Here is a 27,576-nt window from a genome sequence, read left to right on the forward strand (position 1 = left end):
GCCACCAGCTCATTTATGCCTTCAGACAAGCAAGTCACAGATCCATCTAAGCCTTGGTTTCCCATCTGTGTAATGGGGGAGCTGGGGTAGAACTTGAAGGCTGCTCCCAGCCCTGGTCTCCTCGGGAAGGACCTTTCTCAGCCATCAGGCTAGAGTCATGCCCTCTCCTCCACCCCACCCCCAACACACCTCCCCTCTCCAGCCAGGGAGACACTGCCCAGCTCTCCCCAAATCTTCCTGTGTGGTCTTCCCCCACCCTACCTCACCTCCTGTCCTAGAACTTTGGGAACTGCTTCTTGGTGGCCTCTACTCCCACCCCGCCCCACCCCCACACTTCCCCATCACCCCTGCCTGCCCTCTACTTTGGATTTGGCTGCCCCTCCCTTCCTCTGCGGTGCTGAGTCCCCCACAAGGCCATCATCTGCAGAGAACACACCGAAGGCTGGCCCTTCCCCCACCTGAAGGGCGGGCTCCCCTCATTCCAGCCCCAAGAATGCCCCTAAGCTGGGGTTTACAAGGTCTGTTTGCATTTTAAAGGCAACCTCCCCCGCCCCACCCCACCCCCCAAAAGAAAACTTTTCAAGACTTTTAAGGTTCGTTTACATTTCAATATAAACCCATCTGGGCCTGATGCCTGGGATTTGGAACTCACCAGCCCCTAAATTCAAAGTCCCTTTGGGGGAAGGTTTTTGTCTGGACCATAGCCCCCACCTCATTGCACGGGGCTGGACCTGCCCGGGGCTTTTGGAAGTGGGGGTGGTCACAGACCTTGGGAGCCCGGTTCTGGGCTGGCCTGGCCTGACCCCTCACAAGGCTGGCGATCAGGCCAGGGTCACCGAGCAGTCACATGTCACTTTGAATGAGAAGCCTTGAACTGAGGCTGAGAAATGAAGTTGGGAAACAGCTCAGCCAAAGGCAATTGGACTTCCTTTTTTTCTTCTTATGTGTTTTTTTGGGGAAAAAAACTCTATTGTCCGATGAACCTTCCATGATGCTGGAAAATTGAATTTATTTCTTGAGTGGCCTGGTCCAATTTCCCCTGGGTGGGGACAAGGCTGGGCTGCCCTCCCTGCTGCTTCAACTTAGAAGCTTCTGGCTCTGCTCAGAGACCAAGACCTGGAAGGGAGGCAGGGACCCTGAGCCCTGGGCCTTCCAGGCAGCAGCACCCCTCCTCCCCCAAATCTGTCCTTCTTCGAGAAGCCTCCATTCCAACCCCTGCTGTTGGGGAAGCTTTTTCTGGAGATTCAAGTTTCTTTGTTCTCACTACTGCAGCAACCTAGGTTGTCCGCCGCCCACCACAGCTCTCCATGTGCCCCTCTGTGTCCTCCAGGTCCCCACCTCGGTCTCTCTAGGACAAGCCAGTAGGGGTACAGCTGTAAAGCATTTGTGCTAGTCGCCAGGCTGGCGGGGCAGCCATCTGCAGCCGGGTAGCTGGCAGGCCAGCAATGACTGGAACCCTGGGCCTCAGCCCGACACGGCCCTCCCACCCCAACCCCCAGGGCAGGAACCTCTCTGTCCACCAAGGCTGAGGAGGCCAAGGGTGAGGGGAGTGAACTTGGGGCCACTCCAGGAGTCAGGGGACAGGAAGAGTTAGCCTCTGTTTGGCAACCTTCAGCTCAGCTGCACGTCGTGGATACTGGAGGGCCGGGGTTGGGGGGGTGTTGCTCCCAGAGGACACGGTCATAAGTTCGAGGGCTGCCCGCTCAAGCCTCCAGGAGAGGCTTGTCCTCAGCTGGCCATCTTACCCGCCATCTGTGGGTAGAAGAAAAGTTCCCAGACTACTAGCCTGGAGAGGAGAGAGAAGGAAAGGACTCTGCTTCCCAGCCCCAGTGGAAAGGACCCCTCCTCACTTCCACTTCCCCTCAGTCCATGCCCTCCCCCCTTCCGGGGAAGGACGTTGAGTGAGTGGACTCGGCTGAGACGGGCCTCCGGCCAGAGCAGACCCATCTGGTTCCAATCAGGAGAACTGGTTCCCGGATCGTAGAGGGCACATGGGGGAGGGAGACTGGAACCTCACAACCTCACTGTGCACCCCAGCACCCCTCCCCAGGGTGTGGGACCCTTTTGTCTCCCAGAGGGGCCTCACACACAGCCACAGGAAGACTAGGTGAGGCAGGGAAGTTTTAGGGGGCCTGGGACCGCCTTTTCCTACCCAGTAGGCTAACCATACACCCCAGACCTCTGCCCATGGTTAGATAACCAGACCACAGGGGGAGAAGAAACTGCAGGAGAGAAGGGGCCTGGAGGGAGGAGAAAGGGCTGCAAACACAGAGTCGAAGCAAGGGAAGGCCCTACAAACCATCAGTCCCAGCTGGATCTTATTACAAATGGGGGCAGAGGTCTTGAGAAGGAAGCCGAATAGAACCACCTACTGAACTGGGCCCTAGGCCCTATTCTTGCCTTCTGCCCACTGGTCTTCATGGGAATTCTATAGATAGAAATGATCATCCCCGTTTGACAGACGGGATAACTGAGGCTCACCAGAGTGAAAGGTTTTACCTGCCCAACCTCACCCAGGGGGTTAAGCAACCAGGTCTGTCTGAGACAGAGTCTGGGTACCAGGCTGCCCTCTACAAAGTCAAGGCTGCCTTGGCAGCCCTTCCCTGCTGTCTCCAGACTTGGACAAGGTGGGAGTTCAGTTCTGGAGAAATCTACCCTCCCCAACCAGGGCCTGCTCTAGTTTCCCAAACCTCGCCCACCCAGCTCCAGCCTCTGTCTCCAGGCCCAGAGTGAAAGGATGAAACAGACTCCCTGGCCATGGCTTGGGGCCAGGGTTCTAATCCTGGCTCTGAGTGACGCTGGCACCTGAGCCTCAACTTCCCCATCGATAAAATGGACCGAGTTATCTGAAACTGAGTTGGACAGTCTGATTTCCTCACCCTCCATTCCTGTCATCCTGAACAAACCTAGAGGCTTCCCCTTGGCTTAGGTGGTCTTCAGAAGGTTCTGACCCAATTTCAGAATTTAGAGTCAGCATGGCGGCCAAGAGAACAAGGGGACCCAGCCAGCCATAGAAGCCGCTAATCTCCATCTCTCCCTGAGGGGACTTCACTGCTGCCTCCACTGAAAGTAATTTGTCATGCCCTGAATTAAGTGATTCCAACAAGGGTTTAATTTCAGTTTAATGGCTCTGTTTTTATGTGTAATTAAATACCATTGCATGGCAAAAATATGTTGTTTGCACTTTAGAGGCTGGGTAAGGGCCCAGGAAGCCAATCCCACCCGGTTTCCACTCGGGCTCCACCAGCCCCTCCCCTAGCCTGGCTGGAATTGTCCAGACCTTGGAGGAGGGGGCTGGGGATCTGGGGAAGGGAGTGGGGCAGTGAGGGGAGAGGTGGTCCTGGTGGTGCCTGCTCACTCATTAGAGTATGTTTCTAACTATCTACAGCACCCCCACTTCTACACCCCCAACCCTCCCCAACTTCCAGGATCCCAGAGTGGACAGGTTACTCTGACAGTGAGGATCTAATTAGACCCATGGCTGACTGGCACGGTGTCCACTCCTTCCCGCCCGGGGCATGCATGTGCCCAAAAGTCTGCTCCATTGTCCCTCCTCCATTCATTGTTCCCATTTACTCCCTCCTCCCCTTTGACTATGATTCCTCCCCTTTGACCCTCTCCCCTGACTCACAAAGTGCCCCTGTCCTCCCCTCTTCCCTATGACAACCCGAGATCCCAGCTGCCAGCCTGCATCCCAGCTCCATCCAACCACATCATCTTGACTTTCTCTTTCTAGGTCAGAAGTGACATGGCCATAGGGGTCTGAAATGCAGGGGGAGTTTCTCCAGTTAGGAATGTTTCAGGGTCATTTACCACACAGCCATATCCCCTCCCCAGGAAAGGGGGGCCAAGCAGGAGCCCCAAGTCCGGCATGCCTCATAACATTCCTGGAGTAACTTAGCAGTGGAATCTGGCCCAGAGGACAGAGGGGTTGGGACAAGCAGCCTTTTCCTGGAAGGAGCTGAAGGAATGGCCATGTCTGGAACCTCAGGGCCCAGATAGAAGGGGCTAGGAGGACTGGCCAGCTCGCCAGAGATTCCCCAACCTGAATCCAATATAGGAGTCAATCCAAGTCTCTATTTTTTTTTTCCCCTCTCTATCCCACCTTGCCTTCTTGACAATGGAAAACCCAGCCCCCAATCCTCAGCCGACATCAGGTCTTGATCTCCACTAATAAGCTGGGGAATGGAAAACAAATGCTTGAAGCATATCAGCACCACTGGGCTAGGGGACCCCCTCCACCCCCTGCTCCAAACCACAGTGGGGGGAATGACATTTCTTGGGGGAGGCAAGGCAGAGCACTCAAGGACTTTGGTTTTAAGTTATTCCAGGTATGGTGGCCCCACCAGGACACAAGAGTTGGGTCCTTGCCACCTCCTCCCTTCTACCTCTGCCAGGATGCCGATGCCCAAGGCAATTCCAGTGACCATTCAAGGGAATTTGGGAGGGCCTGGGTGCAAAGCAGCCCAGCAATTCCTCTCTAGAGCCTGGTTCTCCCCACCGTGACACTGCCCAGGACAGTTCGCTTCCTCTGGCCTGCCGTAGAGGGTGTCCACATGGACTTGGAGCTGCTTTTGTTCCTTTCTTTTTTGACAACTCAGACCTGGCTCCCAGATCATGGAGGCAAGCACCAGGGGTGGGGAGGGGGCGTTTCTGTGGGATGTGGGATTCTTGCTCCCAAAGTGCACATCCTCTAGTCTCTGATGCCAGACCGCTCCCCACAGACCCTGCGGTGAGGACATCTAATGAGTGGGGAGTCACTCATTCACAGCCAGGAGGCAAATACATACGTACTCTGTGAATTTCATTCTTCTCCTCTCATCCCACACATGCACACTCAGATCCACACAGCCCACACAGACACAACACACAAACATGCACCACATCCACACACACCCAGACCAGGGACACAAGCCCTATAAAAGCCCAGCATCTCACTCACAGTTCAGATATCACTTTGCCATATGCACACACTATAAATACAAATATATCACAAAGGCACATCCCAGTTCACACGTGCAGCTCCTTCCACAGCAGACCCAGCTTTTTTTTCCCCAACTCCAAAGGCCCATGAGGCAAAAAAAAAAAAAAAGGACCTCTTCCCACCCATTCCAAAAATGCAAGGGTAGAACATTGGAAGGGGGAACTGGAGATGAGTGGGGAATTTGAAGAGATGCCTCTCGGCAAGAGATACTCTCTACACTTGGCTTAGGAACCTAAAACTTAATCATCAGCGTACACTCACCTCCTCCCCCAGCCTGCCTCGGATTTGGCCCCAGAAGCAGAGGGCTCTGTGGACCAAGGGATGGTCACTTTGTTGTTTATCTCCTGCAGCTGCAAGAAGCCACCACTGAGGTGGAGCTACAGAGATAAGGATGGCAGCCCCAGACTCAGGAATCAGACTGCACAGGTGCCAGTACATCAAGGACCAGTGAAATCGAGAGGCCTCAGAAGCCAGGGAGGGGCTAGGTATCCAGGAGACAGTGGGACTGGAGGGAGCTCCCCCAGAGTGCCGCAGACTCCATGCAGTCCCCAGGCTGTCCATGACCTCCTGGGAAGGGGCCCCATCCAAGAAGTCACACACACACGCACACACGCACACACACACACCAGAGGTTGAGGGCGGGTGAGGAGCGAGCACTGGGAGATGATCAGGAATCTAGTAGCACCAATTCTGGGGCTGGTGCTGACAGCCCACAGCCTGGGGAGCCCAGGAGAGCAAGATCAAAGATGTCCCCACGCCCAAACCCCTCAGAATCAAATCTCAGCTCAACCCCGCAGTCAGGAATCTAGGCAGTCAGAGTTGTGGAATGTGTTGGAGAGCTTACCTTCTTTCCCCAGCTTCAGGGCAGTACCTCCCCAACTAAACTGATAAATCAAATCCAGACACAAACCCAATCTGCCTGATGCCCTAGGAAATGCCCCAGCTTCACACACCACCAGATCCCAGAAATAGCTCTGGCCCAGCAGGTCTGTCCTTGCTCCCTCCCTCTCTTCAGAAGCCATGATTTGCCCACCAGGAGTCTGAGCACAGACAGCACAGGCTTTGGGTTCAGAGAAATCCCCTAGGAAGAGGCTGCAGGGAAGAGGAGGGTGAATTGGCTGACCCTTTGCAGTCCTTTACCAGGTCTCCCCACTCCCCGTGCATCCTTGCCCCTTAGTTGTAAATAAATCAACCAAACACCATCTTCTAGGGTTTTTTTGGTTTTTTTTTGGTTTTGTTCTGTTTTGTTAAAAAAAAAAAAAAAAAAAGACAAGACATCATAGCCAACTGGTAGGTTCCTAAGTCTCTTTCCATCCAGTCAAGCCAGAAAATGCCCAAGGGGTAAGGAAATATAGGGGAGGAAGGTCCAGGGAAGGAGGTGTGGGGAGGGAGACAGAGCCACAGGCACTGAGCCACTGAAGGATGGAATCAGCTTGGTGACTTCCTGGCTGTGACCACAAACGGGGGAAGAAGCAAGACCCCAGGTAAGTCCCTCACCTCCCAGCACGCGGTTCCTTTTCTCCATCAGGCACGTGAAGTCCGATTGTGCATTCTTTCCTCCTATTCTGACTGTTCAGAGATGGGTCCCACGTCTTCAGCCCTCTGTCCTGCAGGACTTCCTCTGACCCTCTTCCCTCCCCTGTGGCAGGGTCTCAGTTGCCAGGCAACCAATCTGATGGTACAACACCCAACCCAAAGGTGGGCTTCTCTCTGCAGGTCCTGCTCCGTGGAGGGACCTGGGGAGGATGTGAAGGGGAGCCTGGCTGGCCGTAGCTTTGTGATTGGGTCTGAGTCTCCTAACTACTGAGTTACCTGCTACCCTACACCTTCTCTATGGCCTCCACCGTATGACTAGATTGAAAGGAGGGACAATGGTCAAGGTCCCTGTCTACTCTCCTCCCCTGATAATGGGACTGGGACTCTTCTTGTCCCACAGACTTGTGCTCACCTTGTAGGAGGTGGCCCCATATGTCTAAATCAGAAGGAGACAGAATAGGAGCCCCCAGGGCTGAAAACTAGAGCTGGCAGGTAGTATGTGGTCAAGAAATGTTTTCAGACGGCTGGATGAATGAATGAATGAATGAATGAATGAATGAATGAATGAATCTAGGATTGATTTGGAAACACACCAGGGCTCCCTGTTGCCACTCACAGACCTCTGGGACTATCTAAGCCCAGAGAGGACACCCCTAGGCTTTGGCTCACCCCAAAGGCACACTCATGCTCATAAACACACACACACACACACACACCACACACACACATACACTCGAAGGGAAACTTCTGGGCCAGAGACAGAGCCAGGACTCAGACCCAGGCTCCAGGTCAGCTCTGCAGCCGCCAGGGGAGGGGGCAGCAGGGGGCACTGAGCCCCCCAGCCTGCTGGCAGGGCTCACTCGCGGAAGCTGTCAGCCAGCTGGTGGCAGTCCAGCTCCCCCTTTGGCTCCAGGCCCCCCGGAAGCTTCACTCCCGTCTTCCGGTCCACACACCAGCATTTGCCGCGCTGCCCATCCAGGGCTGGGTGGCACTGCCAAGGCAAGGGTGTGAGAGGTCAGTTCCCAGGCAGCCAGCCCCAATCCCAGCCCAGCCCCCCAGTCAGACAGTTGCTCCAAGATGTCCTCTGAGGGCAGAGGCTTTCTTGAGTATGGGTCCTCTGAGCTGACTGGAGTACAGTAAACTTGGCCAAGAAGGAAAGGTCCAGAGAGTTTGGGGACACCCAGGGACAAGGAGAACAGCTCACAGGAATGGACGGCAGGGCGTGAGGGTGTCAGGGGGCAGAGGTTGGCGGGAGTGCCAGGTCTGCATCACAGATGGTGAACACAGAGGTGATAGAAACAGCCCTGGATGGACAGGTACAATAACTGGCCCGTCATTTGCGTGCCCTGTGACTTTGGATCAGCCTCTTCCCTTTCCTGGCCTCAGTTTCCTCATCTGCCAACAACTGAGTGGGCAAAATGAGCTGAGGTCCTGAGGCAGGTGGCAGGTTTGGGGAGGATCCACAAGGCGCAGTTTGGGATGGGGAGCCTCCTCCTTCCTGAGCCCCCATCCTGGACATCCTGGACATCCTGGAGCCGAGGCCAGGACCAAGCCAGCAGAGATGGAGACAGAGACCCACCTGCTTAGGGTGGAAGTTGCCATTGCGGTCGCAGTTGGGGATGGGGATGATGTAGAGGTCCTCGTGGGTGCGGCTCTGGGAGGCGGCCAGCCGCTCCAGCGCCCGGTGCAGCTCACTCTGGCAGGAGCCCTGGGGCTGGAAAAGGAGGAAGAGGAAACTGCTCAGTAGAAGGCAGAGAGGCAGGACTGAAGGCTCTGAAAGGAGGGTTCAGACCTGGAGGTCAAGCAGGGGCACAGTGAGGTAAAAGGAGGGGCTTGGGTTCAGGGCAGAGCAGAGGGACATTTAAAGAGGATCTTGAGTCACAGAGCTTCTAAAAAGGAGGCATATGAAATGAAGGGATCTCGTGGGGAAAGGGAACCTATGGAGAAGGACAGGAAGGGGATGATTTCCAAGCAGGAAGGATGGATGAAATCATTTAATTAACAGCTTGTAAGATCCAGGCACCGATCCATCAGAACCACCCATCAGAAAGGACATTAGCCAGACCCTGGAGCAGGGTCCCAGGGCTCCCTGCTACAGCCAGCATGAACCCTTTAGTTACCGAGAAGCTCTGGGGTGCGGGGATCCATGGGAAGGGCCAAGGAACATCAGGAGGCTCGAGGCCACCACTATTTCCCAACCAGTACAGAAGGATCTCAGTATTTAACAATAACTTCAGCTGTCCCAGTGTCTAGAACTGATGAGCAGGAAAGCAATGTCTAGGATAGGAAGGAGGACTTTCTGGGTCCCGATGATGCGTGCTAGGTGCATCCGGCACACAGCAGACATCCAAAGGATGTTCGCTGAATGGACATGATCCAGATCTGGTGGTGGTGGGTGGGCCTGTGCACATGCGCATTTGGTCAGAGGTCCTCACCACCGGCCGGGCTTCCTCCCGAGGCACCCCGATGACCTTCATCTTGCCCCCGCTGGTGCTCCGGTCTCGAATTTTGGCGAAGTGTTTCTGCAGGCACCTGCGGTCATGGGCACTGCAGGGGCTGAAGCTGTTGTTGGGGTGGTCACCCTCGTCCTTGTCTGCAGTTGGGCCAAGATGGGGAGAGGTCAGCACCGGGAAAGGACAAGGCCCCACATCACCCCAGCCTCCTGTCTGTTTCCTCCTTCTTGGGGAGACTCCAGCTTGGTGCTGGGGAAGAGGTGGGGGGCCAGGTATTGGGAAGAAATGAAAGCAGCACCCAGGATTCCCCCCTACTCCCCTGGGTCTCCTCAGGAGAATATGCCTCTTGAGGTCCTTGACTTGTCCCTCACCCCACCCAGTCCAGCCCTCAGATGAGTCACCAGCTGCAGCTGCCCAGACAGCAGGAGGGTCCCCTGGGCCCTGCAGGGAGGTCTAAGGCAGGCGGGAGGGGGCACATCGGATCTTGTCCCTCTTCCATTCAGCTCTTCCTCCCATCCCCCTCTCTGTCTGCCCTTTCTTCCCATCTCCTTTCCTGCTCTTTTCAGCATCTGGCTGAGCCAGCCAGGGGATCCCCAGGGCTGTCGGCTCGGCTGACCCTCTTCCAAATGGCCAGAATCAAAGTTTCCATGAGTGATGAGAAATCTGGCCCAAGGACTCTCTCTATTGGCTGGACAGGAGGAAAGAAGCGGGAGAGAGTGTGTGCCTGCGTGTGACTGTGTGCGTGTGCGTATGTGACACTGTGTAGCCCCCAGGACCAAGAGAACACCCTCACACATCCTTTCAGACCCCCACCCCAAAGTCTCCCATCCTTAGACATCAGCCCCCATCCAGAGCGTATCTGTCGCTCAGAGCCGAGGCACTGGGGATCTGGAGATGGGGGTGGTGAAGCTGGACTGCCACCCTCTCCCTGAAGGTGGGCTCTTAAGGGCTTCTTAAGGGCTCTATCTGAACTCAAGAAAGATCTCATCCAGAAGTCCCAGAACTGCAACCACTGCTCCTCCATCCAGGCAGCCCAAACCAGAAGGCAGGGCTGAGCTGGAGAAAGAGGACGCAAGATCTCTCCACAGATCTGCGCCACCTCTGAAATGCTTGGGCTTGGCAGCTTGCTGCTGACCAGAGCGCAGAGCCCTGGCCAGCATTCCAGATGTTGGCAGCCGAACAGAAGGTTACATCTGGTTTGCGTCAGGATTTTTTTTTTCCTGAGGAGTTAGCAGGTTCCTCCATGCGTGGCAGCAGTCCCAGAGCTGCCTCTGGGTCAAATGGTATTTTTCTGGCCAAGCCAAAGTTAGTTGGGGAGTTAGTTCTCTTTTTATTTTCCTCATTGGGGGTGGGGGGGTAAGGGGAAGCATGTGGATAAAGGGCAACCAGGCACAGAGGAATCTAGACCCCCAGAAAGTCTTCGTCAAGATTCGACGCCAAACATTTATAAAATTGAGTCACCAAGTATAGGAAGAGGTTTTGTCACGGGTGCAGGGCTGGCTTAGAAAAAAAATAATCAGAGGGGAGGAATCAATGAAGCAGATAGATACAATCTCTCCTTCTGCATATTTAACAGCCCAAGAAGGACAGTCTGGAGGGGACTTCTGTCCCAAAAGATGACACCGGTTCCCGAAGGTCAACCAAGGAGAAGCCACTATAGCAAGCCCTCCCAGCTGGTGTGGGCAACAGAAGAAGAGGTGGATAAATTTCCGAAGACCAGGACTGCACCAAGGGGGCCACGAGAAGATGGACCCTGCACCCTCAGCTATGAACCAGAGATCTGGGATCCAGGCTCTTCCCTGAAGACCCTCCCAAAGAAATTTCTAGCCAAGAAGACCCAGGCTGGCCAGTGACCACCACCCCTCCATACCATGTCTGCCTTGCACAAAGCCATGAGACTTGTGGATGAGGTCACAGCATTGCAGGGGTGTAGGCTGGAGCTGGAGATCAGAGAGAAAGGAAACAGAGGCCCTAAAAGAATTAGAGCACAATGTGGGGACGACAGAGGCTGAGCTGAGCTGGGAACAGAGGGAGCACAGTTCTACCGGGACAGGCCGGAAGGATTACAGGGACTCCTTTGCCACAACCCAGGACACTACCTTGAGGGCACCCCTCAACCCGGAGGGCTTTTGTTGTCTTTCCTTTGAGTTTGCTTTCTTTTCTAATGCACGGGGCTGCCTTGGGAGGTAGAGAGCTCCTGGCCCTGGCGGTGTGGTGCGGGCGGTGGCAAAGGCCTCAAGGACCCGGAGATCTGCAGCAGAAGTTTGACAACTTTCCGAAATTGTGTTTCTATGGGTCAAAGTTCACAAATGACAGACAGGGGATGATGAAGGGATATTTGGAACGTTTATCCCTTAACTTCAGAAGTACCATTAAGGGGAACAACTGGGTCTGCTCACTGAAACCCGGGGTTACCTGGGGCTTAGGGCGAGCCTGGAAGGATGGTTCGTGTTCTTGTGTCGGCAGGGGCCCCTGTCACATGGGCGAGTGAGCTGGGGAAAGCCGAGCAGGCAGCCTGCCTGGCCTCCCCCTCCTTGATTTCCCCACCACCCAGCAGACTCATTACCAGCTCTCGTCTCAGCTTAGAGCAGAAGACAGCAGACAGGGAGGGTGGCTCCGTACTTATCCTCACAGGGACATGGGCACACAGAGTCTGTCCATACCTGCCAGCTCAGACACGGGCTGGGACACAAGAATCACAAACATATACAAACAATCACGTGTCCGGACACACACTTGTCCGCACGTGCACACCCACATGCACCCAGGCACTCTGACCCTGCCCTGGGCAGGACACAGACCCAGGGCCGAGCATACCGACTGCACCCGGGTGTTGACTTTCCACTTAATCTGTAACTTTTCCTTGCCCAGCCTTGTTTAACCGGCAGACTCAGGTCCCACCCCGAGATCCACCCCTAGGCACTAGGTTTGGGTGGGTGAGGGTCATAGCCTTGAGTCTCTAAAAAATGTTTTCCTCTCTAAAACTGACTAAAGACTTGCTACTTTCCTGCTCATGCAGGACGTCCAGCTGGTACTGCTCACCCAGGTGGTACCCTCTAGAAAAACCCACTGAGCTTGAGCTGGAATCAGGCCTGACCTCCCTCCTCCAAAGGTCAGGCCTCCTGACCTCTGAAAGGCTTGTTTGGGAGGTGGAGCTTCACAGGCAGTCCGGGTCACCTCTTCACGCCCCATTGGCGTGAGGCCAATGACATCCAGCCACAGAGAAAGGGAAAACACCCAAAGAAGAGGCTTCACAGTTTGGGCACCAATGGCTGCAAAGTTCATAGTCAGAGCCAGAGGGTTTCTTCTTTCTTGCTGCTGGATTTCACCCCTATGATTTCGCCTCGATTCCCACCCAAGACACCCAGGGTGAGACTGGGAGGTAGGTAGGCGCAGCTACCCAGACATGATCTGGAGGGTCACCCACCTGACCTGCAAGAAAGACTTTTTCCTTCTTTCCCTGGACTCTGTCTGGAGAAGCCAAGACCACCCACACCGGGTACCAGGCCTTTCTTTGAGGTCTAGCTCAATGGGTGTCTCCCTCACCCTTGTGCCATGCTGCTGGCTTCAGACTGAAAAGTCAGAGAAGGACAGCTGGGCCTCTGCTTCCTGGGTTTACAGCAGCAAAAGTCTCCGAAGTCCGCCCTACCTCTCTCTGCTCCCCTGCATGTCCCCCAAAGTCCCAGCATCGGAGGAGTTAAGTTTCCACTTAAATCCATTCACCTTCCTCTACATCACCATCTTCATCATTGCCCCAGTATAGAGCTCTTACTCCACGCCAGACGCCCCAGCCCTGTGAGGTGGGTCCTACCATCAGCCCCTTTTTACAGATGAGAAAATGAAGTAGACCAGGGGGTTGGGGGGAGAAGAGACTTATCTCAGCAGCTACTATGTCTTTAAATGGAAAGACTCCTGATACCCGAGGCACCAATAATTCTGGCTTTGCCAAAACTAAAGGAAAAATGTGAAGCAGCCATGCTCCTCCTCCTTCCCCCTCCCCCCAGGCACAGAATTTCTGGGAAGGCCCTGTTCCCATGACATGACTGGATTCCCAGTACTGAAGTAGGGGGGACAATATTTGCTGTGTTGACTAAAAATTAACCCAGCCTGCCTGTTCCCTAACCCTGTCCCAGAGGGACCCAGGGCACAGCTTGGGAACTCCCCAACCCAAAGGCTGACCTTCCCACTGTCCACTCCCCCAGATTCTGAGAGTCGAGGGTCAGGACACTGATGCACAATCCTGGACTTCTGACGCACATGTCCCACCCCGCCCCCACCTCGAATGGCCTGAGCAGTGTTAATCCACAACCTTTTCTGGCTCAGAAAGCTGGGACAGGGGGTCATGGAGGAGGGCAGGGCGGTGGTGATGGGGGGAAGCCTGGAGATGGATGGGGGAGACCTGCCCCTGGAGCAAAGAGTAGGCAGCCGGACCATAGCAGGCTAAGGGAGGGGGCATGCCGAATGACTGCCCACCCCCAGTCACCTGCTGAAGCTCAGCCCCAAGAGGAAAAAGCAGGAAGAGTCTGATTGATCCCTCTGCCAAACTACTCCCCACGCAAGAAGGCCTGAGCCTTGGGCCGTAGGACGGACAGTGGCCTATTGACAGTGGTGGGATAAAGAGAACAGCAGGGAGGGAGGCCAAACCACCGTGTCTCATCAGAGACCCTGCAGGGCCACTGCACAACTCTAGGGTGCGCCTTTCACATGATGTAGTACGGCCCAGGCCGGGGCAGGCGGTACCTCTGGGATGACTGGGAGGTAAGAGGGGATGAACAGCTTGCTGAGTAGGTACCTGGTTTCCCCAGGGTCCTCCAGGCCTCCCCTTTCCCTCTCCTGGTATCTACCTATACTGCAAGGGTGGAGGCCAAGGCAAGGAGGGAAAGGGGAGGGGCGTTAGAGACCTGGACCCTGTAATTCGAAGGAGCCTAAAGCCTCCTTGGTGTGCACGATGTCCACCACATCACAATCACAAACTGTTCCTGCAACCCCCCCAAAGCTCCTCGGGGAACAGAGTTTCTTCCACTACGGGATGGGGTGTTCCTACCCAGTCAGGGAAGAAGGGGTTCCCAAGACCGCCTGAGGGCTCTTCCACCCCATGTCCAAGGTGGTGAGAGAAGAGGAGAATAGCAGCCACCTTATCTGATGCCAGATTCCCCCTGGCCGGTGGAGGATGGAAATACAAAGGGAGGGGGGGGGAGTGGATCCATTATACCTGGGGATCCCAAAGGCTCAGCCCTCATTCCCAGTCTGGTCTGGTCCCAGTATCCCTCCTGTCCCATGAGCACTGGCATCCCTACCCCAGGATCAGCGATTTATACCCCCAGGAACACCCCCCCAAACCCCTGCTTCCCAGATGTGCCAGTGCCAGGCTGGCATTTCTCCTAGAATGTTTTCTGCTGACCCATCTCTTGCTGCCCAGGGGCAGGAAGGGCAGAGAGGCCCGAGGCCCAGACCCCTGGGGTCCACCTCCTTCCTGTTTTCCCTGCATCCTGCTCTCCTCTGGCTAACAAGCTGCAGAGGATTGAGGAAGTGGAGCGGTCTGGGACCCAAGGCAGGAAGCTTGGGGCCTGAGTCCCAGCATCCGGACTACAACAATGGAAGCTTCAAGCACCAGGAAAAGAGACAGACACAGACAGGGGCACAGGGAGAGCAAAACAGAGTTAGAGGGGGAACAGGAAACAGAGGCAGAGGTAGAGAAAGGCCACTAGATAGATTCCAAAAGTAACAGAGAAAGACAAGGACAAAGACCGAGAGAGAAACAGTGACAGAGATACGGAGAGAAAGAGCGACGGAAAGAGACTTCAAGCAAAAGTGAGAGAAGCATGGCTGCTAGGAGAAAGAGGGGAAAAGAGAGAGAAAGAGAAAGACACTGATAATGGGCAGGAGATAGTGAGGAAAGGAGAATGTGAAAATGCTGTTCACTAGTGAAACCAGAGGTGGAGGGTCACAGCAGGAAAGGACAAAAGAGTAAGAGAAAGAAGAAAAGGGCTGAGAAAGATTATAAGGAGAAACTGAAAGTGTCGCTGAGAAAAGGAAAGAGAGACAGTGTAAGAATGAGTTTAGGGCAAAGGGCCTTCGAAACCTCTCTGTCTCTCTCTTTCTTTTTCCCCCACCCTCCTTCTCTACTTCCTATCCTGTTAGGTTTCTGCAGCTCTGGGCTGGGAGCCAAGACTTGTTTCTTTTCTGCCACTTCTAACAGCACCTGCCAGGAGAAAGGAGTAGGAAACCTGTGTCCCAGGACAGGAGCAGGTGCCCAGGCCTGGCAGAGAGACCCCTGCCTTCCCAATACCATCCAGAGAGCTAGGTGAGCCACTCTGATGCCCCTTACCACCAAAGTCCTTCTAATTTGCATGTCCCACTGCATCCCACCTCAATGTCAACAGGCCAAGCCCTGGCTTCTCAGACCCCTGGGGTTTCATCTGTGCCCAGGGAGAGGGGAGGTCTCTGGATCAGGAATAGAAAGCCCCCTTTCCCCCAGCACCATCATCCACATCCTCCAGATATCTGGCCCTAGACTGCTCCCTTGCAGGCAGCGGGAGAGACCAGGTCACTTAATTTTCCACTCTTGCACCATCAGCCAGGACTACCATTGAGATCTCTTTTCCCAAATAGGCATCATCGAGAGGTTGGAGATGGAGGGATTTGGCAGAGTCTTCCTTGATGGTGGCAACAGGCTGCTGGAGACTTGATAACAGTTTCCTTGGCTGACCCTGTCCGGTGCCAGTCGGGCCCTGCCAGGTATCTGCCTTCTGCTCAACTCATAGAGGCTTTTCAAGAGCTTTCTGGACCAGCCCGAATGGGGAAGGGGCTTCTTGGAGGGGATCACCCCAGGGAGGGCGTGCCAGGGCAGGGGCACCTTACCAGAAGGCTGCAGGCTTTCCTGGATGGCTTCGATCTCTGCCAGCTCCATGCACAAGCCTTGCCCGTGCATCAGCGTGTGCAGGGGCTTCTCCACACCCCGGGGCGGATAGCAGCGCAGGCCGGAGCCGCAGCGGGGAGTGTACACCCCGCAGGGCATCCCCTTGCCCAGGGCGCAAGTGGCGCAACAGCCGCAGCCCGGCTCTCGCACCAGCTCCTCGCAGCCCACGGGGGGGCGGCAGCGCGCCAGCTTCTCCTCGGAGCAGGGCGGGCAGTGGATGGCTTCGTCGCCCAGGCTCGGCCCGGGCCCGGCGGCCAGCAGCAGCGCGGCCACGAGGCAGAGGGGCAGCATGACCGGGCGAGGACGGGGCGCAGGGCGCGGGCAGGGAGAGCGGGCGCGCGGGCGGGCAGCCGGGGACACACGGCGGCAGAGCCCGGCGCGCCTGGAGGACCCGACCCGGAGGGCGCGGGGAGACGGGGCGGCCCCGCTGGCGGCCAAGGACGGAGCGGAGGAAGTTAGCAAGCGGGCCGGAGGGGAGCGAGCCTGGCCGCCGAGGCGCTGCGCCGCATCCTCGGCCCGGCCCGGGCGGCGGGCGGTGGGGGGGCAGGGGGCTGAGCGGCTGCCCGGGACCGGCTCCCCCGGACTTTATAGCGGCCCCTGGCCACACCCCCAGCGCCGTCCCAGAGGTGGGGGAGGGGAGAGAGGGGGAGAGGGAGACGCGGCTGTTAGGGGGAGGGGGCGCTGTCCTAAGTCGCCGCCGCAGCCTCCGCCGTTACAATATCTCAAAGTCCTTTTCTGCGGCAGAAGGAAGCGGCGCAGTTTGGAAGCCACGGCAGGCGCTGATTGCGCTTCTGAACCGGAGCCCGGCAGGGCAGAGAAGGACACGGGAAGGCTAAGGGGGCTGCTCCTTGGCCCCCTCCCTCGACCTTGCAGGATTTTTCCCCGACCCCATTGAGGCGGTCTGCAGTCCCCCGGCTGCGAGCGCGCCTCCTAGCCCAGACCCCCGGCTCCGTGGATTCAGCCTCCTTGGCCAGGGTCCTTTCCACCCCACTCCAGGGCTTCCAGCCTCAATCGCTGGAGACCAAGTCCGGTGAGGTGCGGAAAGGGGGCTCAGAAGGGCCTGATGGCCCTAAAAGGTTAATAGGCTCTCTTCCTATTTGTCTCTTCCCACCTTCTCCCCTGCCCCCTATCTCCCTAGGGCTCATTTTGGCCCTTGTCCCCTCTGCCTTACCCAGGATGGCATTGACAGAGCTCCCTCTTGGAGAGGGAGGTGCCAAGACCCTTTCTCCTTCCTGGATGTTTGCTTCTATTGCTCAGACCCACTCCCACAGGGAGACTGGCTGGGGATGTTGCCACTCTCAGTTTGCAAATTCTGCATTGCACAACTCCAGGGGGCACCCTTTCTCTTGTAGCCCTTGTAGATTTGGAGAGCTGTTGCGACAGTTTTCCAGCAGATGGCACTCAAGGGTTTTGAGGAAGGGGTGCCTTTTTCTAATGCACCCAGTGTTGCTATTTGGGCAGCTCTCAGGGTTGGCTAGGCCCTCTGTGAGATCCCATTGTTGCCTCTATCCCCCACCCTTTGCCTCAGTCCTGCTGGGATTGGAGGACTTTCTAGAGTAGCATTTGGAGCAGGGACCCATCTCCTAGTTTGTCTCTCAGGTCCCCCCAGTGTTCACCTATCCTCCCCCACAAAGGTTTCTGCTCTCCCGGAACTGGTTTCAGGATAAGGGCACCTGTCCAGGCATAGTTGATGACCCATGATGGATTTTTTTTTTCTTTGCCTAGAAAGCTGCAGGGGAGCCATGCTGAAGTACAGATCAGAGACCCTCTTCCTGCTTCCTCTCCCAAGGCAGGGGTCTTTCAGTCTCACCCGGATTGGGCCCTCTCCTACTTTCTGCAAGTGCAAAGTGTCCAGGCAATAGGAGGAAGAGTAGCTGACAGCTGGGCCTGCAGGGACAGAACCAAAAGTTGCAAACTGACGGCACCTACTGGCAACCATCAAGACTGCAGAAGGGCTGGAGGGCTCCGGCCCAGGCAAGATTCTGGGATTCTCTCCATGCCATCTCACAGATGAACTAGGGTCTCTTCTGCCCCATCTGCCTTGGAGAAGGGCAAAGGTAGGTTCCTCAAGTTCCTGGGGGAAGCCCAGCCTGTCCCTGTTTCAGAAACTGCTCCCCAGCCCTCTCCCCTCTCCTTCACCATCACTAGACCCACCAGTTCTGCCACCAAATTACTGTGTAAACTTGGACCTCACCCCTTGAAGCCTGAGGTGGAGGTAGGCCATCTCCACCTATCCTACCTCTTGAAGCTCTAGTGAGAATAAAATGGGACCAGGAAGGATGATTCTGATCCAATGCCAGAGTTGTCTCCTAGCCAGCATACCTGAGAGGGATAAGGGACTGGGACATGGAGGAAGGAGGGCAGAAGAAGCTGGACCAAAGCCAAGAGAAATACCAGGGGAGGAAGCATGAGTGCAGGTGAGTGTAGGAAATCTGGAAAGGTTTCCAAGGTCAGACAGATGCCCATATTCCTACCCCAGCACCCGTCCCCCATCCATCCTCTGGTGCACCCCCATCACTGTCTGGGATAATTCCTAGGAGACAGGAAAATGGACGTGAGGAGGCTTTCCAAGCACCTCCCCACCATTCATGCAACCACCTTTACTGAACACCTACTGTATGCAGGCTTTGTGCTACATACAACAGATTCAGACAGGGCTGAGACCACTCTCCACATTTGAGGGGCTCACTATCTAGTGAGGAGAGACATACGTGAATAAAATAAGTGCAGGTCCCTGGGGGGTGTTTATATGGGGCACTGTGGGGACTCAGAGGCACATGTGGTCATTTCTACATCCAGGGCTTGGAGCAGCTTCATGGAGGAAGTGACCCTTAGGCAAATGGTCTTCCATGTAGAGGAAAAGTCACAGGTATTAGCATCAGGCTGACCTGGATTCTACCCCAGCTTTGCCACCAGTCTCGCCGGGGAACCTGAAACAAGTTACTCTCTGAGTTTCACTGTCCTTACCTGGAAAATGGTAAGAAAGAAAGAAAGGTGGGGAGGTAAGAGAGAGAAAGAATGGCCCTGTGCAAAGTGCCTAGCACACAGTAGGCACCAAGTGTTTCCTCCCTTCTATCCCTCCCGGCTGGAAACTAAGTTCTCCACTTGGCTCGAGATCCCTTGGTGGCAAGATCTGTGTCTCCCCCAGCAGACTGAAAGCGCTCAGAGGACTGGGTTTAGTGTGTCACCCCCTCCCCCCACCACCAGCTAGTGCCTGGGAGAGGCTGTATATAATGGGATTTGGAGTCACTGGACCTGGGTTTGAGTTGCAACACAGCCACTTAAGAGCTATGTGACCTTGGACACAGACTTAACGCCTTGAAGTCTCATTTTCATCCTCTGTTAAAAAAGAGAGAGAGAGAATAACTGGGCTTACCCCACAGGATGGTTGTAAGAGAAAGTGAGATAATGGACAAGAAAGCGCTTTGGGGGGGGGGAGGGTACAGCTCAAAGTGATAGAGCACATGCTTAGGATGCACAGGTCCTGGGTTCAATCCCCAGTACCTCCTCTTTAAAAAAAAAAAGTAAATAAATAAACCTAATTACCTCCCCCATCTCCGAAAGAAAGAAAGAAAGAAAGAAAGAAAGAAAGAAAGAAAGAAAGATAGAAAGGGCTTTGGAATGGGACTAATGGGAAGCAGATGCTACGTATTGGTTTTTTGCACCTGACTTCTGCCTCCCTGAGGACTGGGAACCCCCCAGAATCAGAAACCTGGTCCGAAAAAGAAATTCCTCCTTCTGTTCTGTATCCTTGTCTGTCCCACACCTCCTGCCCCCACCCCAGGAAAGAGGGGAAGCCAGGAATATTCTCCTAATGAAGGGGTAAAAAGCCTCAGTCCCTCCAGCGTCTTCCACCCAACACCCTCACTGGCTTGTTACTTAGTGTCTCACTACCTCCTTTGTTGGCTCAGTTTCAGATGTCTACTTGGCTGAGGCTGGGCTTCTTGGAGCATCAGTAAGAAAGAGAGCTCTATTCCCAGGGGAAAGACACAGTTCTGCCCTCAGGGAACCACCAATCTAATGGGCTTGCCCTCAGGAGCATCTCTTCCGATACAGTAGGCAAAAATACAGATGATAATGAAATTAACACTTAATGAGCATCGACCATATGCTGGACATATTTCCAGGGCTTCACTCATGTGCCCTTCACCACAACCTTATGAAGTAGGTACTATCATCATTCCCTTTTTTCTTCTTTTTTTGGGGGGGGGGGTGTAAGTTAAGTTTATTTATTTATTTATTTTTGGAGGAAGTACTTGGGTATTGAACTCAGAACCTCTGCATACTAAGCATGCACTCTACCCTTTGAGCTATATCCTCCCCCGAATCATCCCCTTTTTAAGATAGGGAAAGGGAGGCACAGAGAGCTATGTAACTTACTCAAGGTCACACAGCAAGTAAGTGGATGTGAACCCAGGCAGTCTGGCTCCAGAGTCTGTATGATTAACTGCTGTGTTTTACTGCCTTCCGAAACAGCTGTCAGAAGCATTCTAAACAAATGCTAACAGCAAAAGACTACAGCACAGAGTGCAAGATGGATGGAGTGGATTAGAGTAGACGTGGCATTGATAGGAATCTGGGCCCCAGGCCTCTACATAACTTTGGCTTCCCAGCCCCTTCTCTGGCTGCCCTGGACTGCCCACTGTGCCCACACTGAATAGGGAGCTTGGCTTCCCCCCGTGTCGGCTGTCTAGGTGCCAGGTGTGGCATCCTCTGCAGTCATCCCAAGTGTGGGCTGAGCAGTGGCATGTGAGTCCTGCTGCCTTCTTGCCCCACACTTGGAGAGACCAGATCCGGAGAGCCAGGATCTCCATCAAGACTCCACAGTGCAGAGGGAAGTCTGGTCCAGAGGACAGAGCCTGAGTCCTTCTTCAGGATGTGCAGCTCCAGAAGTGAAGATCAAGACAGGGGAGAGGGTGGGGAGAGGCGAGCCCATCTGCAGTGGGGCTGGCCAGGATCATTTCACATCTTCAGTCCATCCAGCTGTGCTCCTTGCTGGCTCTGTGGCCACTTCCCCTTCCTCAGCTCCAGTTTTACCAGCTATTCAGTGGGGAAGGGGAACTCATTGAATTGTGAAGCCCATTCCAGCTGGAGCACTGGAGGAATCTAGAACCTCTGGAGTCCTTGTCCATGGTCCTCCGCCCAATGCTGGCATGACTTCCAACCTTCCAGAGTTGACACTGTTTCCAGGCCTATGGGCAACAGCAGAATCTCAAAGTCTGCAGAGACGAGCCAAGTGAATGATATTGGGCTCTAGGAGAGCTCTGTCACCACCCAGAGTGGGGATGAGGCTCACCCAAGGACACACAGCTAGTAAGTAATCCAGCCGAGACTTAAGCCAAATACAGTTGCTGCCTACTACAGATTTGGCCCCCTGTACCATAGGCTCAGGACTCCAGGAAGGTGGAGGTGGGGGGAAAAAAAGAAGGTGCTACCTGGGAGAATCTATGCAGAGGACACTTGCAAAAGAAGAGACACAGAAATGACTCTAGGCAGAGAGAAACAGATGTTAGCGTGGGAAAATCATTCTCCCTGCCTCCCCAACACCTGTGAAGTCAAAGAGCACGGTGTCTGCTTGCCAGGTGCCTCCTGGCCTGGCAGATCAGAAGCCCAGAATCAGAGCAGACCCTGTGTCCTCCTTGGAGGGCCTCCAGGCCCTGTCTCCTACTCCCCTGGCCCTGGAGAACAGTGCTACCTACCCCAAAGAGATTGTACCCAGGGACTGCTGAACCCAGAGAGACCCCCCACAAAAGGGCTCTTGGATTAGATACCACGCAGAGGAGTCCTCAGATTTAGTAAAACCCCAGAGGGGACCTGGGTTCCAGAGAAATCCCAACACTCACACACACAGGGGCCCTTACTCCCCAGCTGCACGCCTCCCCTTCTCCCTGCCAGCACGAGGAGCGCACAGATAGCTCTGGTCAGGCCTTCTGCTTAGTCCCAGACCTCTCTTCTGGCCCCATCATCCCACGCCCAGAGCCAGGATCTCTGGTCCCTCACATCAGGCTTCGTGCCTCGTCCTTTCTCTCCTCCCCACGCCACCCCTTTCTCTCCTTCCCCCCAGCCTTTCTCTTCTCCATACACAGGAGAACATCCTGGCCTGAGGGGCTTCCCAAGCTTGGTAACCAGACATGCCAGCATCACTGGGGAAAAGTGGGGAAGACCCCCCCTCTCCCGGAAAAGTGAGTGGATCACAAGAGAGGAAGAGGAAGAGGAGTAACTCCTGTCTCCATTTCCTAATCTGAAAACTGGGATGATAACTCCACCAAACTCAGAGGAATGTTATGGGAAGCTATACGTAGTACAGGCTTCTGGTTATACTTCATTTAATAAATACATATGGAAAACCATCATTGGATATTAGTACCTGTCCACCAGATCGGTAAAAATTTTAAATATCGACAACACCAGAATGTGGAGTAAGGGGACTCTCCTGCAATGCTGGTAAGAAATCAAATTTGTATAACCCCTCGGGAGCAACCAACGATTCCACCCGGAGAATACAGCCAATAGAAGTGTCTCTGTGTGTGTATGTGGGTGTATTCCAAAACCCATGTGTAAGAGTATTCATAGCAGCACCATTCAGCCAAACGCTGGCGTCAACAGTAGACTAGATAAATCTACAATTGAACAAACTATCACTACATCCAACAACGTAGATCTATCACCTATTGAACAGATTACTACTGTATGATTCTATTTCTATAAAAAACAGCCCAAACTAATCTATGGCTTTAGAAATTAGGATAGAGGTTACTTTGGGGGAGAAGGAAGGGGTCTTATGGGAAACAGGAAATGCTTATTATTTAGTTACATAGTGTAGTGAACATTCATTGAGCTAAACATTTGTTTGTTTGGTATGTATGTTATGCTTTCTTTTTTTTTTTAAGAAGAAACATTATTGTTTATTTTTTTAAAAGAGCGCTGGTTCTCAAATCAGCCTGCCTGCACTAGATTCCTGGCAGTAGATAGAGGGTAAGTTAGCTCACCTCTCTGCCTGAGTGTCCTCATCTTTCCTCTTTAGTGACTACTATATAGGGTGGCTATAATGATTAAATGAATGAATCTGTGTACAGTGCTTACAGTGGTGCCTGCCACTTATTAAGTGGCCAGTGAGTGTCAGCTATTAGCCATGACCAGCCAAGTGAGTGAGAGTAAGAGCCTGAAGCCAAAATGCCTGCACTGAATTCTGGATTTGCTATTTACTAGCTCCGTGGCTTTAGCCAAATGACATCTTCCCTCTTATCCTTAAATGCCCTCTGTCGTAAAAGAGGGGTAACCAGCCCAGCCTGATAGAGCCGTGCAGGAACCTACAGAGACAATCCATGTAAAGCACTTTGCACAGTACCTGGCATAGATACATATTAGCCGTGACTATTGGTTACCATGACAACCCTATGAACCCATTTTATATGGGACTCCAGGTGGTAAAAAGACTGGCTTAAGGTCACATGCAACTAAATGTGATTTAAACCTATTTGTGTGATGATGGAGCTCCAACTGGCACATCCCAGCCTTGGAGAGTTTTTCCCAAGCCCCCAGAAGAGTACCTTCTCCTCCTGCCAGCCTGCCCTTGTCAGGGCTCTGTGTGCCCAGAGGCTTTTGTGACTTCTCTGCCCACCCAGCTCTGGCACTGGTCAGATAGTCTGGTGCTCCAGTCGAGGTGCTGGGGATGCAGCCCCGGCTGTAGGAGGAGAGGGTCTCAGAGAGAAGCCACAGTGCTAACCAGGATTTCCATGCCAGGGGCCTCTTCTGCCTCAGTCTCTGACTGTCCTTGTCCTGATAGGTAGGGGTAGTCCTAAAGATGGCCAGTTAGGGCTGGAGGGAACTTGAGGGCAGAAGGAGAGAGCTGTGTGGACCCAGAAATAAGGTCCATCCTGTCAAGAGACCCTCCTCCACATAACCCCAGCCTCCCCTCCTGAAGCCTGCATTCCTCCCGCACTCATACCCTCCTCCCTCACCGTTTCCAGAGGCTTGATATTTGAAGCCAAGAATCCTCAAGATCTGTGCAGTCTGTTCCTCACCCCAACCCAGTCATGACGATCTAAAGAGCAGCAGAGGCTGGGCCTGAAGCCAGGGGAAAACCAGACAGCTCATGATGGAGAAGAGTTTGCCCTCAGGTTGGGGTGCCCAGGCTGTAGGGCAGACAGCTCTTGCAGTCAGAGCTTGGGGTTCAAATCCTAGCTCTGCCCTGATTCACCATGCACTGTGGGCTTGTCTCTTTGCCACAATGGTTCTCAGTTTCCTCATCTGTAAAATGGGGATGCCAGTCCCTACTTCTGTCTGTAGGGCTAGAAGGAGGATCAAAGGAGACTATCTATATTGGTGAAGGGATGTAGATCCCAGGGAATAGTTTACAAACTAGTGGCTCGATGCTCTGTCAAATCACACTGACATTCAGCCTCTACTGAGGGTCTCCCCACCAGCAAACAAGGAAGCAAGTATGGAGTAGGGGAGGGAGGAAAGGGTCTCACGCCCAAAGACATGAGCAGGGAAACAGATGATGTGGGTAGAGGTTCACAGCACCCCATGCTATTCATCCCTTTCAGACCCTACCCTAACGCCTTCTGCAATTCTGACACCAATTCTGATACCAATTCTGAGGTGTGATTTTTCCAATACCACCAAACAATTCTCTAACAGCAGCTGGGTGTCCTACAATTTACTCAATTCTGACTTTCCACCTGGTTAAGGGTGGATCCTACAGGTTAAGGGCTCAGTCCTACCAGACGCACCCCCCCCCACCCCTGCCACCTTCAGATGCCAATCACAAGTCCAGGTTGTCACCTGGGCTTCTGACTGACCAGCTATATATAAGAGGTTCCAGTGACCCCCCCCTTAGATTCGGTTAAATTGCTAGAGCAGCTCACAGAACCCACAGAAACATTTTACTTACTAGATTACCAACTTATTACAAACGGATGTAACTCAGGAAGAGAGACATAGGGCAAGGTATGCAGACAGGGGTGTGGAGCTCCCGTGCCCTCCCCCACCGAGCCACTCTCCCAGCACCACCATGTGTTCACTAATGCAGGAGCCCCCCAAACCCCATCCTTTGGGTTTTAATGGAGGCTTCATTACATTGGCGTGATTGATTAAACTGTTGGCCATTGGTGATTGAACACAATCTCTGGCCCTTCTCCTCACCCACCTCCGGAGGTCAGGAGGTGAGGCCAAAGTTCTAACTCTCTAGTAGCTTTCTGCTCCCATCAGGGCTCTTGGCTTGACCCCACTGCCTTCCCCTCCCACCCCAAATACACACACTCCCTTCTGTGGTTCACTTCCACCCCTCCTGCCTCTCCTTCCACGTATAGGATGGAGTTCAGCCTCCTGGCCTCTCTGGTTGCCGAGGGTTTCCAGAACCCCCAAGACATCAGGGATACCCTAGCCATAAAAATTCGCAGGACCACACTGGACACCTGGAGACTGGAACTGATGGGGAAAACAGGCCTTCCTAGACAGCAGGGCAACTCTGGCCCTCCAAGGCTCCCAAGCCCACATGGGCTCCCGTAGAGCTCAAAGAGTTTCCTCCAGGCCAGCCAAGCCAGCCAAGCCAGCCAGGTCTGCCCACCCCAGCTCCTACACTCCTGTATCTCAAGCCCTCCTGCAACATCCTTCAACACCCTTTTTTAACTTCTTTCTGGAGACTCCTCACTTATCACTGAGGGTTTTAGCCATCCTTTTTCTAGTGGTCCTATTGCCACAACTAGAATGTGAGTTACTGGACGTCAACAGCTGTGCCTTTCTCTCCTCCCCTTCTCTTTATTTCTTCACTCTCGCCCTCCCTCCTTTTCTTCAGCGCCCCACCTCCATCCTTCCCTAAGCCCTTTCCTACAACAAATGCTGCTCACATGTAAGACACTGTACGGTCTTAGACTGGCATGTAATATATGTTCAGTGATATCTATTGTTGGCTCACTGATGCCGTGCCCCACCTCCCCTGATATCTCTCTCCCCTTGGGGTGTCTTCCTCCAGGGCTGGAGAGCTCATCTCGTCCTGTGTCCAAACCCTCTTCCCGGAACAGGGAAAAAAGGGAGAGAGGCTCCATGGGTGTCCCACTTTGGTCCCTTAGGTTTGGAAGGGCTTCCTGGAGCCCCAGGTCCATCTAGAAAGGTCATCTATGATCAGATGGATCTCCCTGAGAGAACAAGACAGAGCGCCCCTTCTTCATGACCTAGCTCCAGTCGTGGGGCACAAGCAGAGGCATTTCCTTTCACTTTAGTGTTTGATTGCCAGGCCGTCCAGATGGAGCCCTGCACTCCTGCACCAGGGGTTTTGCCGCTGCATATGCTGCCCTCAGGTGGACAATGATAGTACTGATAGCACCATTCCCAGAGAGCCTCCTGGGGAACGGGCGTTGTGTAAGGGGCTGAGAATTCCAAAGGTGAAGGCAATCCCTGCCTTCAGAAGGGCTTGGGTCAGAAGAGGGAGATTTGCAGGTAAATACAGTACAGTCAGTGCTGTTTAATGCACTAGATGCCAAGAAAACAGAAAGGAGCCAGAGTGGTTATGGAGAGTTTCAGGGGCAGCGACACTGGAGCTGAGTCTTGAAAGATAAGTAGAAATCCATAATCTTTTTTTAAAATACCTTTTAATTTTAGTCTTTTAAAAAATTTTTGTTTATTTTGGTTTTGTTTTGGGGGGAGGTAATTATATTTGTTTGTTTGTTTGTTTTAATGGTGGTACTGGGGATTGAACCCAGGATCTTGTACAAGCTAAGCCACACTCTACCACTGAGCTATACCCTCCCCTTTGGTCTTTTTTTAGCAATTCTTTTTTGTTTGTTGCTTGGTTTGAGGTGGGGGGATGGTAATTAGCTTTGTTTATATATTTGTTTATTTATGATGACCTGCCCTGCTCCAGGGTGACTAGGTAAACTGTACTAGGGATGACAATTCAGGTCACCTGACCATCAAAAGACTCAGTCCAACTCTGCTTCCCCTTCTTGGTGTGAGCAGCCAAGAGGGCAGAGAGGCCCAGCCTTGGTCTCTATTATTAGATGGGCGTGCTTCCCTGACCTGCTCCCTTTACCACCTCTACTCTGTAGGGTGTAGAGGAAGGATGTGGGGAGCTGGAGAGTCTGAGGATGATGGAGCAGGGAGGGGTTCAAGACTGTGTTTGCTCAGGTTTTACTGACCCAACCTCCAGCAGGCATAGAAGCCAACTCTCAGCCCCAGTGCCATCAGCAGCCACTGGTGCTAGAGAGGGGCAGTCCAGGAGTCTTAGGGCCTGGGCAGAGATCTAAGGTCAGGTCAGGAGGTCGGGGGGGCTGTGGTCATATAAGGAGTGGAAAGAATCAGATACCATCTTCCTCCTTCCCAGAAATCATGGCCGAGCCTAGTAGGCTTGCCACCTGTGCAGCTCCAGGCTGGGCACTGATGGGGAATGGGGAGACACAGATGCAGATGTATCCCAATTTCAACCAACTCAAGGCACAAAAGGTCATATTTGCAATCACACGGTGTTAGAGCAAGAAGGCCCTCCTAGCCTTAACAATTGTTTGCCCAGAGTTTTTGTTTGTTTTGTTCATTTTTGCTTGTTTGTCAGTGTAAGTAGCGGATACTCATTTTCAAATGAAATCTTCCACAGAACAGAAATCTTACCCAGAATGTAAAAAGATGAAGGTGGAGCTGCTCTAGGTTGGAGAATCTGAGCCTCACCTCCTCTAAGTGCCCCACCATCA

At 53.8% G+C, this 27,576-nt stretch overlaps 1 protein-coding gene and 1 long non-coding RNA gene across 3 annotated transcripts; one reads left to right on the forward strand and one right to left on the reverse strand.

Annotated features, from left to right (window-relative positions):
- Positions 1–6,274: 6,274 nt before the first annotated feature.
- Positions 6,275–16,476, reverse strand: IGFBP4 (insulin like growth factor binding protein 4). Its single transcript, XM_006214321.4, has 4 exons — positions 15,835–16,476; positions 8,956–9,113; positions 8,100–8,234; positions 6,275–7,511 (listed from the first exon to the last, which is right to left on the reverse strand). The coding sequence occupies exons 1-4, from the start codon at positions 16,181–16,183 to the stop codon at positions 7,377–7,379; spliced, it is 777 nt and encodes a 258-aa protein (XP_006214383.2). The 5' UTR covers positions 16,184–16,476; the 3' UTR covers positions 6,275–7,376.
- Positions 15,186–22,242, forward strand: LOC116283840 (uncharacterized). Of its 2 annotated transcripts, none has more exons than XR_004193530.2 (4): positions 15,186–15,277; positions 15,586–15,711; positions 17,618–17,949; positions 21,979–22,242. It is a non-coding gene; the product is annotated as an uncharacterized lncRNA (long non-coding RNA). The 2 variants fall into 2 exon arrangements; XR_012059585.1 differs by lacking the exon at positions 21,979–22,242 and adding an exon at positions 18,692–20,073.
- The last annotated feature ends 5,334 nt before the right edge of the window (positions 22,243–27,576 follow it).

The sequence above is a fragment of the Vicugna pacos genome, chromosome 16 (genome assembly GCF_048564905.1).
Source record: "Vicugna pacos chromosome 16, VicPac4, whole genome shotgun sequence".
NCBI lineage: Eukaryota > Metazoa > Chordata > Mammalia > Artiodactyla > Camelidae > Vicugna > Vicugna pacos.

Excerpts from the sequence above, each read along its gene's own strand:
- IGFBP4 (XM_006214321.4), bottom strand. The coding sequence starts at position 16,183 with ATGCTGCCCCTCTGCCTCGTGGCCGCGCTGCTGCTGGCCGCCGGGCCC. Across the intron at positions 9,114-15,834 it reads GGAAAGCCTGCAGCCTTCTG|ACAAGGACGAGGGTGACCAC; the intron begins GTAAGGTGCCCC and ends GCCCAACTGCAG. Across the intron at positions 8,235-8,955 it reads GGGAGGAAGCCCGGCCGGTG|CCCCAGGGCTCCTGCCAGAG; the intron begins GTGAGGACCTCT and ends CTCCTTTTCCAG.